Source organism: Sebastes fasciatus, chromosome 1 (assembly GCF_043250625.1).
Source record: "Sebastes fasciatus isolate fSebFas1 chromosome 1, fSebFas1.pri, whole genome shotgun sequence".
NCBI lineage: Eukaryota > Metazoa > Chordata > Actinopteri > Perciformes > Sebastidae > Sebastes > Sebastes fasciatus.
The window spans coordinates 714,391-732,273 of NC_133795.1; the positions used below are offsets into that span (position 1 = coordinate 714,391).

At 42.9% G+C, this 17,883-nt stretch overlaps 2 protein-coding genes across 3 annotated transcripts in view; both read right to left on the reverse strand.

Annotated features, from left to right (window-relative positions):
• Positions 1-15,271, reverse strand: part of mtmr14 (myotubularin related protein 14) — a 28,987-nt gene extending 13,716 nt beyond the window's left edge. Inside the window, 13 exon segments of the mRNA XM_074632384.1 lie at positions 211-281; positions 1,031-1,067; positions 3,344-3,369; positions 3,371-3,421; positions 3,835-3,920; positions 4,046-4,112; positions 4,867-4,941; positions 5,038-5,108; positions 6,831-6,904; positions 8,082-8,204; positions 11,743-11,803; positions 13,735-13,810; positions 15,157-15,271. Of these exon segments, the coding sequence (XP_074488485.1) occupies positions 211-281; positions 1,031-1,067; positions 3,344-3,369; positions 3,371-3,421; positions 3,835-3,920; positions 4,046-4,112; positions 4,867-4,941; positions 5,038-5,108; positions 6,831-6,904; positions 8,082-8,116 (593 nt within the window). The 5' untranslated portion in view covers positions 8,117-8,204; positions 11,743-11,803; positions 13,735-13,810; positions 15,157-15,271.
• The window catches only part of setd5 (SET domain containing 5), a 191,773-nt gene that overhangs the window by 91,324 nt on the left and 82,566 nt on the right, over positions 1-17,883 (reverse strand). The window lies entirely within an intron of this gene.

Genomic DNA, 17,883 nt, shown 5'->3' on the forward strand with positions numbered 1-17,883 from the left:
GACCTGTATAGATCATAACAGACCTGTATAGATCATAACAGACCTGTATAGATCACAACAGACCTGTATAGATCATAACAGACCTGTATAGATCACAACAGACGTGTATAGATCACAACAGACGTGTATAGATCACAACAGACGTGTATAGATCACAACAGACGTGTATAGATCATATTGACATGAAATAAGATAAAGGGAAGAACACACCTCTGTTTCTTAACAGCGGAGAACTTCTCTGAGACGATGTGCTTCAAAAAATTGAAGCAAAAAAAGAAAATCTGAGGAAGAAAAAGAAAATGTTTTGAGGAAACAGATCGATAACAGATCGATAACAGATCAATCAAAGGTAAACTACTACACGTTCAGATGGAGACAGCAGCCCAGTAGGTAGAGCTGGGTATCCTTTAATAAATGACCATATCAGTACCAGTACCAGTACCAGTACCCTTAAAGTGAGACCGATGACGCCGTCCCCCGACACACACACACACACACACACACACACACGCTGACAGTAAAGAGCCGAACTGAACGTGCCACACGTTGTACCGGTAGTAACGTTTCTACCAGGCGGCGCCCGCAACGGTTAATACAAGGGAAATATATATATGTTTGAAGACGAGACAAAAAGTCGCATAAACTATCTGATTTTTTATAATTAACGACTATTCGAAAGATCTAAAATCACAACCCATCCCTACTTGGTACCGGTTTATTTTGGTACCGACACCGAGCACTACCAGCAGACAGTGTGTCCTAACACACACCGTCACATGTCACAGGAAACAGTCGTCACACATCCGACAGCTAGCTGTTACCACCCAGTGAGATTCATGTGCCTGAGGGAACATATAAATCTCTTCTATTGAGACTACTCAAGGTGTAGATACTATTATATACATTTATACAAATATATAAAAATGATTGATGCATGTAATATTGTGTTCCAGTCAGTCTTCTTTCTGTAAACAGAAGTTATCATAGTCATAGAAAAATCAATAAAAGCTTAATATTGAGATAAACTTACCTCCTCCCCTTTGGAGAGTCGATCTGGCAGCATGTGACTGGAAACAGAGACAGAAGAACGGACGGTTACATATCAGCTGCCAGAATCACAAGTTGTCCATCTAAAGACGCATAAATTATAATTATAGAAGTTATAAAGTCTCTGAAGTTGATGTTTTTGATGCAACCCGTTTCAGAGAAGTGAGCTCCAGGAATGATTAAAACGCTGCTACTAAAGAGAGAGTTCCTATAAGGTAGTTGACGGAGAGGTCATGACCGAGTCATCGCTTATACCAACAAGTAGCTCGCTAAAGGTCACTACACACAAAGTCACTATGTAAACCTGTTTCAATTTCTATCCAATCAGATTCCCAGACATCCCGCCCCCTTCTGACACACAATGGTTATGTGCCAATCAGCTCTCAATTAACGGAGTTAAGCTGCAGGCGCCCGATAGCTCGTGTAACGAGGCCGAGTCCTAACCGCGGCGGCCCGGGTTCGAATCCGACCTGCGGCCACTTCCGCATGTCGCCCCCATGTCGAAAGCTATGCCTATAAAAAGGCAAAAAAAATATTAAAAATACACTATTTTCAAGAGGAATATGCCAAAACTCAAGGCCTCAAAACTGTAATCCACAAACCGATGGGTGACCGTCACGGTGACTACGTCCACTTCTTATATACAGTCTGTGGTTACCGCTAGTGATGGCGAGATGCTTCATCCCTGGACACTTTCAAAAAACACCTCAAGCACCACCTGTTCATCATCTGAACATCTGGCCTCTGATCTCTAACTCTTCCTACACATCACTCTTCTAATTACTTAGCTACAGCTTTTCCTCGGTTTTATTTATCAGTATGATTTTGAGTGCCGTCTTTGTAAAGCGTCCTTGGGTTTCTTGAAAGGCGCTATATAAACCCAATTTATTATCATTATTTATTATCAATATTATTATTATTATTATTATATTATTATTATCATTATCAATATTATTATTATTATCATTATTATTATCATTACCATTATCAATATTATTATCATTATTATCAATATTATTATTATTATTATTATCATTATATGCACACGAAACCACCTGTTGGTCAAAGTGTAAAACAGGCAGATATGTTCCAGATGTGTGGCAGTGGTTTAACCGGGCACAGGGCAGTGGATGTGCTTGTGTAACTAAAGGAAAATGATAGATGGGAGATGTTATTCGTTTTTATTCAGGAATAATAAGTTCTTAACTGTATTTCGGCTCCGGGCGTTAACGATACGAGCCTCGATACTCGTTTCACAGAAAACGTCCTGAATTACTCGACACACGCTCCGAAGCCTCGGCACATCACGTCACATCACTAGTTACCGCAGTCTTGGAAAGGAAGGAGTGAGTGGAGGGGTACTCAGTTGGTTGTAATCTGCAACCACACCACTAGATGCCGCCAAATCTTACACACTACACCTTTAACATAAGAAGACTCCTTCAAACATGAGTTGTTCAGAAAGTGCACGAGCACTGGAGCAGAATCTACTGGATTCTCTTGAGAGTGATTACAGCTACTTCGGTGCTGGCGACGCTGTTTGTTTACGGCCATGAAAGAGAAATCGATAGATTACTCCACAAATAACCTGGAGTCCAACTAGGATTCAGTTGTGACTGATGAGGTGAAGTGCAGCAGCAGCAGGAGCTCTGGGCGCTCCCTCTGCTTCATCCAGCTCCTTCCTCACTGATCTCTCACACACAAACACACTTCTTCTGCCGGGTCAGTGTCCCAGGGGCTTGGGCGAGCCTGCTGCTGTGTAATTACATGAAGGGGCTTTTTACGAGACTGCCTCTGATGAACACAAATTGGAGAACCCGAGAGAGAGAGAGAGAGAGAGACAGACAGAGGAGAGAGAGAGAGAGAGAGAGAGAAGAGAGAGAGAGAGAGAGAGAGAGAGAGAGAGGAGAGAGAGAGAGAGAGAGAGAGAGAGAGAGGAGGGAGAGAGAGAGAGAGAGAGAGAGAGGAGAGAGAGAGAGAGAGAGAGAGAGAGAGAGAGAGAGAGAGAGAGAGGGAGAGGAGGAGAGGAGAGAGAGAGAGAGAGAGAGAGAGAGAGAGAAAAGATGTGGTCAAGAGCAAAGCCAGAGTCATACTACTCGTCTCATGTTGTCCCGGCCTTCCTCTCCCACCGCTTCATTAAAACAGTCACTTTTTCAATTACGAACACGGCGCGTCTCAAACCACACGGCACGGACGAGCTGCAAATGCACCTCTAAACTATTTATGCCGGCTAATGCTCCGCGAGCTACGGCTCACCATGAAGTCATGAAATTATGATAGTGATGATTATTTTTACCCGAAGAGGAACCAGTCGTAAGCGATGGGTCAGGTACAGGATCTCGGCCGGCTCCAGGCTGGCGTGCACGGCGCCGTCCTGTGAAAAATACATGAGGAGAATGAGTCAAATGAAATCAAATTAAACACCGTGGGCCGAACGTCCACGAGGACGTCATGCAGCTCCGGACACTCAAACTGGATTTCTTATTCTGTCTGAAGAGCACTCCGTATGTGTGGTTTCATGAGGAGCTTCCAGAGTGGAGGAACAGATTACATATTCATAACACAACGGGTCTATTTTTTAATAAAGGCGATGAATACAGAAGAGGCTGATTAAAACGTGTGTTTGAAATGGTGAATGAGTTGTATGAGGAGAGGTATGAATGAGGAGGATTACTGGAGTCACTAATGGATGTTGGAGGGCCGACTGAGCAGCCGGGTGACGGGGGGGGTCACGTGGAGAGACACCGGGGGGGAATCAAGGAGAAGAGAAGACAAGTAAGGACTTACTGCCCACAGGGAGAGCCTGAGGAGGGACACGAACAGAGGCGTCCGGTCCCAGCCTGATATGCAGTGCACCAGGAGGCCGCTCTCATCTGAAACAACACACATCATCAGAAACACTGATTAGTCATTACATCATCAGAAACACCGATTAGTCATTACATCATACCTACAGACCACCTACAGACCACCTATAGACCAACTTTAGACCACCTACCATCACTGTTGATGATGTGCAGCAGCAGCTTCAGGTAGTTCTGGGTCTGCTCCACCAGGTCCCACGACTGAACAACAGACACAAACACATCAGTAAATACACAGTGAGGTTTAAACCAGACCATGTTCCCCTTAAGAGGAGACCCCTTAACAATCTTTAACTTCTAGATATCACCATGAAACCTCCCCAGCTGATTACTGACATTAAGACAATTATTTTTTGTATTACAAGTTTTCTGAAATGTGATGTTTAAATATGTAAATGAGGCGTTATCTAACGGTAACTGTTGGTGAATTTAGGAGAAATCTACAGACAGAAATAGACAAAGTAGTAAAATAAACACCTGAATGTGTATTTTAGATGTTTTCTTTCCACTAGTCTGAGAGAAGACGTGTTATAGAAGCTAAATAGAGCTAAATCTCTAAATTGACTTGTGTATGAATAAACTATGTTTTAGCCTGAAGTGTCTGACAGAATCCTCTGAGACGCCGTCTGGAGGAATCATCTCCTGCATCAGCTTGTTCCAGCTGTTTGTTTAATCAAATTAAAGATCCTGACGCTAGTCTGTGTTTTTTTATGGTTGCACCATCATTTGATACCCATTTCTCCTGAACTCAGCCGTACATATGGTATGTTAATAAAGCTATGTGGGTTTGAACAATGTTTGAGTCTAGCTATAACTGTATGTGTGTGAGTGGTTATATGAACCAGAGCAGTCTGCAGGTTGGACTACAGATGGCACTGACGCACCACTAATATAACAGAGAACAACAACAGAGAGAGGATGTTAGATAAGAAGAGAATAGAAGAGAGGAGGTAACCTGGTATCGAGTCCAGTCAATGTTCAAGTTCTGAGTAAAGCACATGGGGATTGTCAAAGGAGCGTCCACATAGTCCTGTCAGAGGAGAGAGACATGGTGTCATTAGGTTAAAACAACAGAGCCACGCTGCAGTATAATAATCACAGAGACGACAGAGAACAGTCTCTATACCTGATTCCAGTTGAACACCAGACCCTCTGCTGTGTAGTCTCTGTCTTTGTAATCCTTAAAAAACTCACACCCTAAAAAAAGACAAGAAGAATCCCATTCAGCACACCTGGGTCCGGAGTTCTAGCTAAGGCCACAGAATGGTTATCTCGCACGACAGCTGGATTCTCGCGATAAACACGAGATAATGCAATATCACATGTTGTCAGGCTTCAAGCAACGTGTCTGTGTCCTAACCACGGTGCTACGGGCCAATATCAGCGTGCTGAGAGGAGCTGCTGGCAGCTATGAGCGTGGTTTAGGGGGATGTGACGCGACGACACGGAGAGGTCGTTCTAAGAAAGGGATAATGCACAGCGAGCCGGTCATTGTTGTGAAATGAACCCCGACACGAAGCGGTCTTGCATCGCACTGAACACCGTCTCGGTTAGTCTTTCTAGCAATCACCAACTCTGGTTTGGTTGAAATAAAACCTTATTTTACTGAGTTAGATGTGAGAATATGCCGGCTCTACGTGTTATTTCTCTCTGCCTGCAGAGCAGCCGCCGAGCGCCTCCCGTTCGTTATTAATAACGATTCATCTACTACATCGATGTAACCATTTATATTCCTACGATTCAACTGCATCGATAGGTACTCGGCAAGTTGTCCTTCACGGGGGACGCATATTGATATAAAATCGATTTGCAAAGTAAATAATCGATTGTATTGATGCTAAGAATTTGCACCTTGTATTTAAGGACGTTATATGAAAGTGAAAGAAATGTTAAACGTTCACTCTCCCTGTGTATGATGTCATCGAAATGCTTCAGCAGCGCATCCCAGAAATACAACAACAAAACAAAGCAGGCTGACGGCGAGGAAGAGCAAGAGGAGCGAGAGATTTTCAAGCCGCGTTTGAGGTCCAGCGTGTGGAAACAGTTTGGCTTTTGCAAAAAGGGAGATGCCCTCGATCAATCGCTCGCTGTTTGCAGAATATGAAGGGCCAGGTGAAATACAACGGCAACACGACCAATCTGTCCACTCGCCTCCTGAGACGCCATGGGATTGCTAACACCGAACGCCCAGGTACCTCTAGCATAGAGTTAGTGTATGTATATGCCATCAATTGTTGTGTTTACTTCTTTATATCCATAATTCATTCATCCCTCATTCTCTTACAAGAAAAACTTTGAAGAATCGATTTCAGGCCATTGAATCGTGTCGTGTCGTGTCGTGTCGTGTCGTATCGCTCTAGATGAGCCAAATATCGTCTTTGAATCGTAACAGAACCATGGAAAGTGATACGTATCATATCGTTGTAAAAAGTTAGCGTTACACCCCTAATTATTAAATTAGACAAACATTGCTAAAAAAACAAAAAACAAAACAACCGGTGACGTATTCAGCCAATCGCTCAACCATATTATACACCTACATATACCTATATACTGTATCTGCAGTGAGCTAATATCTGCTGATAAACAGTATCGGTCCAGCTCGAGTGGACTTAAAGGTGCAGTGTGCAGGATTTGGCGGCATCTAGTGGTGTGGTTACAGATTGCAACCAGGTGAATACCCCTGCGCTCACCCCTCCCTTTCTAAGTGTGTAGGAGAACTACGGTGGCCTTCAGGTAACGTAAAAACGCGAAAGAACCCGCTCCCTATGTAGATATGAAGGGCTCATTTGAAGCTAAGGAAAACACAACCATTCTTAGTTTCAGGTGATTAAACACGAATGAAAACAGAATTATGAATATTATATTCCGTTTCTGCTCATAGAGCCTCTGAAATCCTTTAACATGAGGAGTTTATACCTGGATAAGGCACAGAGAGCAAAGTGAAGTCTGCATAGCGTTGAGCCTTGTCCGCCTTCTCGGAGGACGTCACACTGCAGAGACAGAAAGAAAGACAACATGAGATACATTGTGAGCATTCATGGGCACCTTCAGTATTCTAATACGCAACTCGTTTACATCATACACAGACATGTTATTACAGCTACAGCAGAATCGGTGTAACATTTTGGGACATAGGCAGGCTGCTGCGTTTATTTTCGTTCATCTTTAAAAGGGACTGTTTGTAAGAATCCTAAATGTCTTGTTAACAGCTTCACCTGTGGCCGTTAAGTCAACTAAAGTCAGCGTCCTGTTGCTGGCGCTTGTGCTCGCTCTACATAGACATGAAGGAGCATCGCTCAACACAGTGAGGAGACACACGTCAGCTAAAAGCACAATATCACTCTATATCTCAGCTGCTTGGCAGTAATGTTAGCTGACCAGACCAAGGTCTCTCCATGAATCAATGCTGATCCTAGTGTTGGCTTTTCCCGCCTCAGCCTCCCGACCGCGGCCGGAGGGAACGGGGGAGACGATAACGTTTCTCTCTGCGGAGCCCCGTCACTTCACAAGACACGGGAAACCTCTGTTGGTCTGGAGGAGCTGCAGCAGTTATTTCTGCACAAACGTCCACTGAACATTCACTAGATATTCTCAGAGCTAAACTAACTCTTCTGCAGTGTGGAGTGAGCAGCATGCACGTGAGAGGTGGAGAGAGAGAGAGAGAAGGAGCACGGTGTGTGAGTGAAGGCAGGCAGAGGAGCAGAGGAGCAGAGGAGCAGAGACTCCGGTCCTGGAGACCAAAGCTACGGTCTCCTCCGCGGCCTCCGACCGCGTCCTCCGACACTGTTTAACAGTTTCACTGCCTTTCTAGCATTAACATTGTTCCATACCATAACATTCCTTACATCCTTCTTTGGTTTGTCCTGGTATGTTCGCTGCTGTTTTCATCGTTAAGCACCAGATCCATCTGTTCCACATGTAACCACTAACAGTGTGTTATCGGGATGAACTACTGTTCAGATCTCAAGCCTCCCCAGCGTAGACATAATCAAAAGCACGCTGTATGCACACAGTCTCCATTAGCGGCAGAATCTGCAGAAGACCTCAAGCCAAACACAAATACCACTGAGTCAACAGTCAGATGCCTTCCATGAGGTTCCTTCCAACAAAGTCCAGCGTAAACAGTGACCTAGATAACAGGATGAACTAGTCCGTGCTGTTCCTTACTTTAGGCCAAACTTAACCTTCTTGTTCTCCACCATCAGGTCACAGATGGAGCGAACCGAGAGGTAACGTAGCAGCTTAATGTCGTGGCCTCGAACCTTGTCGAACAGCTGGGAGTCCCCGTTCCTGAGGAGGAGGAGGAGGAGGAGGGAGAGACGAAGGAAGAAGAGGAGGAGAAAGACAAATTAAAATATAGCTGCACGCAGCGATGAAAGGGCCCTCGCCCCTGCTCGCGGGTCGGGGTTGCTGGCGGGACGCCGACCGACGCGGCCGGGCACCGCGAAACCGAAACTCTGACGAGCGCCACGACGCCTGCCGCAAGGCTCTACGACAAGCGGTTCACGAGTTATGAAGGGGGGCGTGGCTAATGTGTAGGGGGCGGGCATAACTTTCACCAATGAAACAGGCACTCTCTGCTGAGTGATATGACACATCCCACAAGACTCTACGACAAACGGTTCATGAGATATGAAAGGGGGCGGGGCTAATGTGTAGGGGGCGGGCATAACCGTCACCAATGAAACATGAACTCTCTGCTGAGTGATATGACACTTCCCACAAGACTCTACTACAAACGGATCATGAGTTATGAAAGGGGGCGGGGCTAATGTGTAGGGGGCGGGCATAACATTTACCAATGAAACATGAACTCTCTGCTGAGTGATATGACACTTCCCGCAAGACTCTACGACAAACGGTTCATGAGTTATGAAAGGGGGCGGGGCTAATGTGTAGGGGGCGGGGCTACCCTTAACGAATAAAACAGGAACTCTCTGCTGAGTGATATGACACCTCCCATAAGCCTGTACGACAAACGGTTCATGAGATATGAAAGGGGGCGGGGCTAACGTCTTGGGGCGGGGCTATGAGTATAATTTTTCATATACATGTCCTCAAGACTGTACCACCATCATACCTGAGAAATCTGGGGCAGATCGGACTATGTACAGTTGAGTTACAATAACTCCCTGTTTCATGGCGAATGGCTCAAAATGGCCGCCACGCCACGGTCCGCTCGTTAAGTGAACACTCACCATTTTAATAACTTTTCATCCTCGAGGTCTTGAGATGGTCCTGACCAAATATCAACTCGATATGATCAAATCTGTAGGAGGAGTTCGTTAAAGTACGCGGCCAATAAAACGCAAAAATTGGCAAAATCGTACATAAAATCCAATATGGCCGACTTCTGGGTGGGCGGGGCTAATGAAACCCAATGAGGAATATGTTTCAAATGATAATTTGGGGCAGATCGAACTCTGTACAGTTGAGTTAGGGTTAACCCACTCTCTGCTGAGTGATATGACACATCCCACAAGACTCTACTATAAACGGTTCATGAGATATGAAAGGGGGCGGGGCTAACGTCTTGGGGCGGGGCTATGAGTATATTTTTTCATATACATGTCATCAGTACTGGAGCAACATCATACCTGAGAGATTTGGGGCAGATCGGACTATGTACAGTTGAGTTACAATAACTGGCGAATGGCTCAAAATGGCCGCCACGCCACGGTCCGCTCGTTAAGTGAACGCTCACCATTTTAATAACTTTTCATCCTCGAGGTCTTGAGATGGTCCTGACCAAATATCAACTCGATCTGATCAAATCTGTAGGAGGAGTTCGTTAAAGTACGCGGCCAATAAAACGCAAAAATGACATAAAAATCCAATATGGCCGACTTCTGGGTGGGCGGGGCTAATGAAACCCAATGAGGAATATGTTTCAAATGATGAGTGGGATATGCATACCAAATTTCATGAATATCGGATCAACTTTGACAAAGTTAAAATTTCAACGCGTTAGGGGGCGCTATAGAGCCGAATAAAAACACACTGGGCCTAATGGCTATGCAGTTACATAAAGTTCACAGGTGTCTATCATTTTGCCAAATTTTATGAGATTCCGAGTACCTAAAGGTATGTTCAAAATCTGAAAGACATAAGGGGGCGCTAGAGAGCCAACATGCCACGCCCAAGCAAAATTTCACCACTAAAATTAAGTAATTACTAGTTTGGATGTGTGGGTAAAGTTTCATAAATTTTTGTGCATCCTAAAGTCTTCAAATATGCGTTCGTAAATTCTAAAATCACGCAGGAAGTCCAACATGGCTGACTTCCTGTTGGCCGAAGAAATCTCAAAATCATTTAATCCAGGTATGAGGGCGTGAGCAATGACATACTTGAATTTCGTGAAGATCGAAGAAACTTTCTCGGAAAAACTGCGTACATTAGGGGGCGCTATGGAGCCCCCTGGAGACACCCGAGCCCAGACACTCCAGAACATTGAATTTCCCACCAGTTCTGACGCATACTCCACTTTTCGTGAGTTTTGGGGATGGCTAAGGTCGTCAAAAACGCGATCTAGTGGCAGAAAAATAATAATCTGCAGAAAAACAATAGGTTCCTTGCACTTCGTGCCAGGACACCGTTGGGTCCTGGCACTTTCGTGCTCGGGCCCTAATAAGAGAAAGGGGGTCATTCATTATTGTCACAAGTATTTAGTGTCACATTCTGATTAACTCACAGACAGAGCAGTCTCTGATGTTCATTGTACACTAATCTAGTTAAAGGTCGACTCCATCTGCCTTCTTTTCTGGGTTTTTTAAATAGAAATGTCTATTCAGCAAAAAGCAGAGACGTAGTTACCACAGTAAGCTAATAATAATAATATAATAATATATTGGATTTATATAGCGCTTTATATTAATCTCAAAGACGCTCAATAAGGTTATGACTAATGTGAACGCTAGCACTAGCTGAGTCAGATCGCTGTGCTAAGATTAGAAACAACTGAAAGGGTTAGTACGGATTTATTGAAGTGGGGTTGTATGTATACTCCTGTCTTCTGAGAGGTAAGATTACTGCTTAAGCTCCCCGTCAGAAAGGGCTGTCTGATGGTAAAGGACTGTCTGATGGTAAAGGACTGTCTGATGGTAAAGGACTGTCTGATGGTAAAGGACTGTCTGATGGTAAAGGGCTGTCTGATGGTAAAGGACTGTCTGATGGTGAGGTAAAGGACTGTCTGATGGTAAAGGACTGTCTGATGGTAAAGGACTGTCTGATGGTAAAGGACTGTCTGATGGTAAAGGACTGTCTGATGGTAAAGGACTGTCTGATGGTAAAGGACTGTCTGATGGTAAAGGGCTGTCTGATGGTAAAGGACTGTCTGATGGTGAGGTAAATCATGACTGCAGTTTTTCACTGTTCCCTGACGTTTCATAGACCATCAGATAGCTAAAGCTGTTATATCGCTCTCTTCAAAGCCACCAGACTCCATTCACAAAAACAGGTATTTTACCTCTCAGAACACAGTTGAGTAGCGGGTCTACCGCTGCATCCATCGGTTAGATTGGTTGTGTTATTGAGTGACTTTAGGAAACGTGGCGTCCACAGCAGTACGTTGCTGAGCTTCTGTGTTGGTACTCCTCTGTCTGCTCCTCCAAACTGGGCTGACCGCTAAGTTATGTGTGTGTTTAGCAGCGTCATCCTGCAGAAACCTACTTCAGTTTTTAAAAGGGCTTGAAGGGAAACCAGCATTTTGATGCTAAAACATACTCTGACCAAAATGTTAATGTTCGGTTTTGAATACATGATGAAAACCACTGGGAAGATACAGAATGATATAAAAACCTCAAAATAATGGACCTGACCATTTGATTACCTGACTGCACTGTCGTCCTCTGGAACCTCCTCAGACTCCGTCCACGTGTCATCGGTGCCTCCTAGAATAAAAACACACGGAAGCGTTCAAGATGAATATCTTCACTCAAAGTGAAACTGAAAATCAGTTATTGTGATTTCAAACAGAAGTCCATCTGGTTGGTTTTAAGGGTGAAAACAAACTCAGTTTTAAATGTAATACTATTCAGAGATGATGCTAAACAGATATAAGGGACATAATTGTGCTGGAAACAAGCACCGAATATGAATATGAGTTATTGGAAAATTTAAGACTGAACATTTGAAATTCATAAAATGACAAGAATACTGCTATTACTCATCTTGGCCTCCTCTTTTCTACTAAGTCACATTCAAGTATCCAGGTATATACTGCAGGTTATCCACTGACATTTATATAGTATAATTATAGGTTCACTTATACATTTATTTATTGAATCAATTTTCATATATTGTTCCACCAAGTGGAAGCAGTCCAGAACCTTTACTGGAAAAGTTCAAACGTTTTTTGTAAGCACAGCTCTTCAATCAGATTTATTTATCTTTTTAATATTGTTGTATTGAATAAGTCATAAGTTAATTTTTTAATAGAAACATGCATGTTGTATGATGTTATATAAGAGCCAAATCAATGAATCAGATGTACGATATTGTTGCCTGATTTTAACTCATCACAGATATATCAGTATTTATATGATAAAAGTAACAACGAACAAAAATGTTAAGTTTTTTTTATGCATTTATGTTTAAAAAATATATATTTTCTATTGTTATTACCAGATTTTTTAACATCTGTATTCCTTCAACAGTTCAGTACGATGTAGTGAAAAAAATATACTAAAACTATAAATATTTGTTTGTAATCGATGGATGTTGACAACTTACCAACAAAGCTTGTTTCTAATAATCACTCCTTCACGTTCAAACTGACATATAATTCAATAATAATAATTCACCTCATTTGCAGGACTACTTGTGTCAGTCACATTAAATACAGACTATGTAGCTGACGCAGCGAGTTAAACTGACCGACTCACTCTCCAGCTGTTTGTTTGTGAAGGATGCACTTACAGCTTTGAGGACATCTAGCTCTCGTTCTTATGGAGGCTGAATGCACTTATTGTAAGTGCTTTGGACAAAGACATCTGCCAAATTAATGAAAGTACTGTAGAAGCCCCGTCAGCGGACCGGGTCCATCGAACTTCATTTACTAATAGTTCCCAACATCTGTTCTGGGCCATGTCAGAAGAGACGGGTTGTTACCCTCCTGGACATCTGCTTGATGCTGGCTAACTACTACAGGAACAGGAGCCAGTTACATTGACCTAGTTTAAGACTAGTCTTGGCCTCAGACTGGTCTTACATTGTCAGGTTAAACTGGTCTAACTGAGCCTGTTGCATTAATATTAAGACTGACTTAACGTGAGTTAGGAAAGTTATCCACCTCTCCTCCCTGGCTAAGCCTGAGAGGAGAGCTTTGTTGCTATGGCAACAACCTGTTAGGATGTCAGTTAACTATTTCAACTGTTTATCCGTTACTTTTTTTACATTTGTGTTTTTGTATATTTTAGATCATTTACCACAATCATATAATCATGAATACTTAAAACTGCAGCTAACATTGTCAAAGACATGTCTACCATGTTGTTTTTATATTTTCTGAATGGCAGAGATGAGAAGATCTATCAAAGTGAACATGTTTGGTGTATTTTTATCCTTTTATCATGATTGTATCATATTGCAGTATGTCTTAGAAGACAGATTTCTTCATTTAGAGGAACGTTGAGTCTCAATAGGAAAAGTTTGACAGCTGTCTGACAGCAGCGGCAACTATTAACAGCTCAGAGACCTCACAAGGAACTGCAACCTCCCGTGGAAAAGAAGTCAACCACAACTTCCTGTTTAGGCTAAATTTAAGTTGTGTGTGTGCGTGTGCGTGCGTGCGTGCGTGCGTGCGTGCGTGCGTGTGTGGTACCTGAGAAGATGTAGTTGTAGCCTGTGCGTCCATACAGCTCCCCCCATCCTGCCAGAGTGGACGACCGGCAAATATGCTGGAATGAGGAAGAACCGATCCTGGATCAGACTGTTGTCTTACTGCTCATTTACAAGAATGAATATCTATCTAATATCACCTTCACAGCCTAAACAAACAGAAAAGAGGTAGTGGCAGCCACACCCTGCTAATTTGATTCTCAGAAGCAGTTACACTTCCATTCCATAACCAGTCCTGGTTGCAATGCAGATGATATTTTAATTTCACATCCTCTGCAGCAGTGAGGTTTAAATGTACAAAAAACAACAAACGTTGCATTTGTAACTAAGTCTGTATTGATTGTAGGGCTGTCAATCGATTAAAATAGTTCATTGCTATTAATCACATTTTTTATCTGTTCTAAATGAACCTTAAAGGAGATTAGTCCAGTATTTAATCCTCTTATCAACATGGGAGTGGACGAATATGCTGCTTTATGTAAATGTATGTATATATTTATTATTGTAAATCAATTAACAACACAAATCAATGACAGATATTGATCCAGAAACCCTCACAGGTACTGCATTTAGCATAAAACAATATGCTCCAATCATAACATGGCAAACTGCAGCCCAACAGGCAACAACAGCTGTCAGTGTGTCAGTGTGCTGACTTGACTATGACTTGCCCCAAACTGCATGTGATGATCATAAAGTGGGCATGTCTGTAAAGGGGAGACTCGTGGGTACCCATAGAACCCATTTACATTCACACATCTGGAGGTCAGAGGTCAAGGGACCCCTTTGAACATGGACATGACAGTTTTTCCTCTCCAACATTTAGTGTAAGTTTGGAGCGTTATTTAACCTCCTTCATGACCAGCTAGTCTGACCTGGTTGGTACCGATGGATTCATCAGGTTTATAGTTTACTATGATACCAGGATCTTCACTCGAGCTTTAAAACGCTTTAACCTGCTACAACCTAAAAATTGCAAGTTGCGTTAATGCGTTAAAGAAATTGGCGACATTACAACGAATATGTGTTGCCGCGTTATTATCGCTTTAACTCTGACATGCCTGATTGATTGTGTTGATGATCAGGTCCAGTTAAAGTCGGGGTAGGCAGTATATTTTTGGCATCATTGGACAAAAATTCCGTAATAACCTTTCAGCATATTGTAATTCAAGTGTTCTGAGAGAAACTACGTTTCTGTACCTCTTCATGGCTGTTTTCAGGCTTTAGAAAATCTACACCGTGACAGGAGACTTTGACCAATCACAGGTCATTTCAGAGAGAGAGCGAACCTGATTCAACGGCGGATAATCCTGCAGGAAAAGTTGCTACTCCAGTATTGGAAACAACAATGCAAAGCAACCCAAAAAGGAAGATGGATTTAACAGAGCTGAGCAGCAGTACCTACCTTGCCGTTGTAGAGGATGACCGGACAGACGAACCTCCCTCTGCAGCGAGCCAGCTTACTCCGGTTCACCAGGTCCTGCAGCTTACTGATCTGCACTGTGCTCTCAAACCTGCACACACAAACCACCACGTGTTCTCCATCAGTCAGTCTCTTTAATCATTTAAATGTAATTTAGCACATCATACAGAAAACACAATTATGATGCAACAAGCCAACACTGCTGACACCTCCAAATAATCAATCGTCCTTTTCTTCTGAGGTTACAGTAAAGTGGCTACGCAACGAGACTTAACAACCATTGATTATTTCATTACATTAAGCAATACAACTTAACTGCCTGCCTGCCTGCTGCTATTCCAGCCATGAAAACACAAACACTAAAGGTGCAAGTGTGCATTCAAAAGACCTCACGATCATCTCAGGCAATGAAGAGTGAGATGTTGTGATAAAATGATCAAGAAGCACTGCAGGGGTTCATTCAATGGGAATGTTCCTTTGTTTTCTTTGAGCAATCACAGTTATAATGTTAACAAATAAATGAGACATTGCAAAGGTAATTATTGATATCCCCTCAGTTGTGGTCTTTACCGCTCTTGAAATACAATCTCGAGTTCTCTTTCTCTGAGACCTTAAGATTTTGAAATAGATGTTTTAATGCCAGAATCAATATATTTGCTTAATTTGAGTCTATGTGGAGGTAGAAGGAAGTTACCGCTTTTATTGTGGTAGTCTGAGTAACGTGACATCATATCCGTTCCGTATCCGTCAACCAAAACAAACCTCAGAGTCTAAAACGTCGGAGGGTCGTCGTGGATACGACCTGCACCCTCCCATGTTAAATCCAGCGTGGTAAACACTACACATCCAGTAAAGGATGGAAACACTTTGGGTTTCACACATTGACAGGAAAAGCAGAGCTAGACAGAGCAGAGCTAAAGCTGCATGCTAACTCTGTCACGGACAGGAGACGTTATGGTATGGAGGTAACGTTATGGTATGGAGGTAACGTTATGGTGTGGAGGTAACGTTATGGTATGTAACGTTATGGTATGGAGGTAACGTTATGGTGTGGCGGTAACGTTATGGTATGGAGGTAACGTTATGGTGTGGTGGTAACGTTATGGTATGGTGGTAACGTTATGGTATGGAGGTAACGTTATGGTATGGAGGTAACGTTATGGTATGGAGGTAACGTTATGGTATGGAGGTAACGTTATGGTATGGAGGTAACGTTATGGTGTGGAGGTAACGTTATGGTATGGAGGTAACGTTATGGTATGGAGGTAACGTTATGGTATGGAGGTAACGTTATGGTATGGTGGTAACGTTATGGTATGGAGGTAACGTTATGGTATGGAGGTAACGTTATGGTATGGTGGTAACGTTATGGTATGGAGGTAACGTTATGGTATGGTGGTAACGTTATGGTATGGAGGTAACGTTATGGTATGGAGGTAACGTTATGGTATGGTGGTAACGTTATGGTATGGAGGTAACGTTATGGTGTGGTGGTAACGTTATGGTATGGAGGTAACGTTATGGTATGGAGGTAACGTTATGGTATGGAGGTAACGTTATGGTGTGGAGGTAACGTTATGGTATGGCGGTAACGTGGCGGTGGAGCCGTCCGTCTCTCTCGTCTCCGTGGTCAAATGGGCCAACGCTACGACTGTAGAGCACCCAGATACTGACATTTGTGTTCTCTGCATTGAAACGGCCCCGATGGAGCTGACCATGGATGGATAAAGAGAACGGAGCTGACGGGAGAGCTAGAGACCACCTTGGAGAAGTTAGAGGAAGTAGACACGTGGGACTACGTCCGCTTTTCAAAATAAAGTGTTAACAAAGGGAACTGTAGATACTAAATACATCTATGGAAATAAGATTGATGGATTATATTCACCAGAAGTATAAAACATTACCTGTCCCTTATAAATTAAATTGAAAATACAACTAATCTGTGAGAGAGATGTCTTTATTCTTTGATTTTGGGGTTGCTGGATAATAAATGTAATCAATAATTCCTGTTAATGATCTTAATATATCTGACTACATACATGCTGAAAATCAAACATTGTTAACTGATTCATTTAGAGCTTTTCCAAAGTAAAAGTCCCTAGAAGTGTATGACTCTACTTGTTCCCTTCATGGTCTAGCGGTAAAAAAGATTAACAAAAAAACGCAATAAATCGTAATCGCAAATACTTACATTCGCAATACATATCGAATCGGAACCCGAGTATCGTGATAGTATCGAATCGGGAGATAAGTGAATCGTCTCAGCCCTGCTGTCGACCGATCTCAAATACTACATCACTGCTATGAATCATTTAAATGTTATTTCCCAGTTCATTTCTGTGAATCGTGGGAAACTGCAAGACAGACTATGAAATGAAGACATGAAAACGTTTCCCGTGCTCATAAGGAATGAGGACATGAGGCTTTTCTTAATACAGGATATGAATGAGGGGTTTCCTCCGATGTTAAAGCACATCTTCTAGTTCCAGCACTACAGTGGAAAATAGTTCAACTGCATTAAAGAGCAGTGAGAAATAAGGACTTGTTGACTCACTGCATCATTTCAATGTGACCTCATGTGACTAAACGTCACCGTCTCTGCAGCCTTGATAGGATAAGAGAGGCTGGAGATGGAGGCTGACCTTTGCTCCCTGCACCACAGTAAGTAAGGTGTGCACGATCAGAGGAGTGATACAAACAAACAGGAAG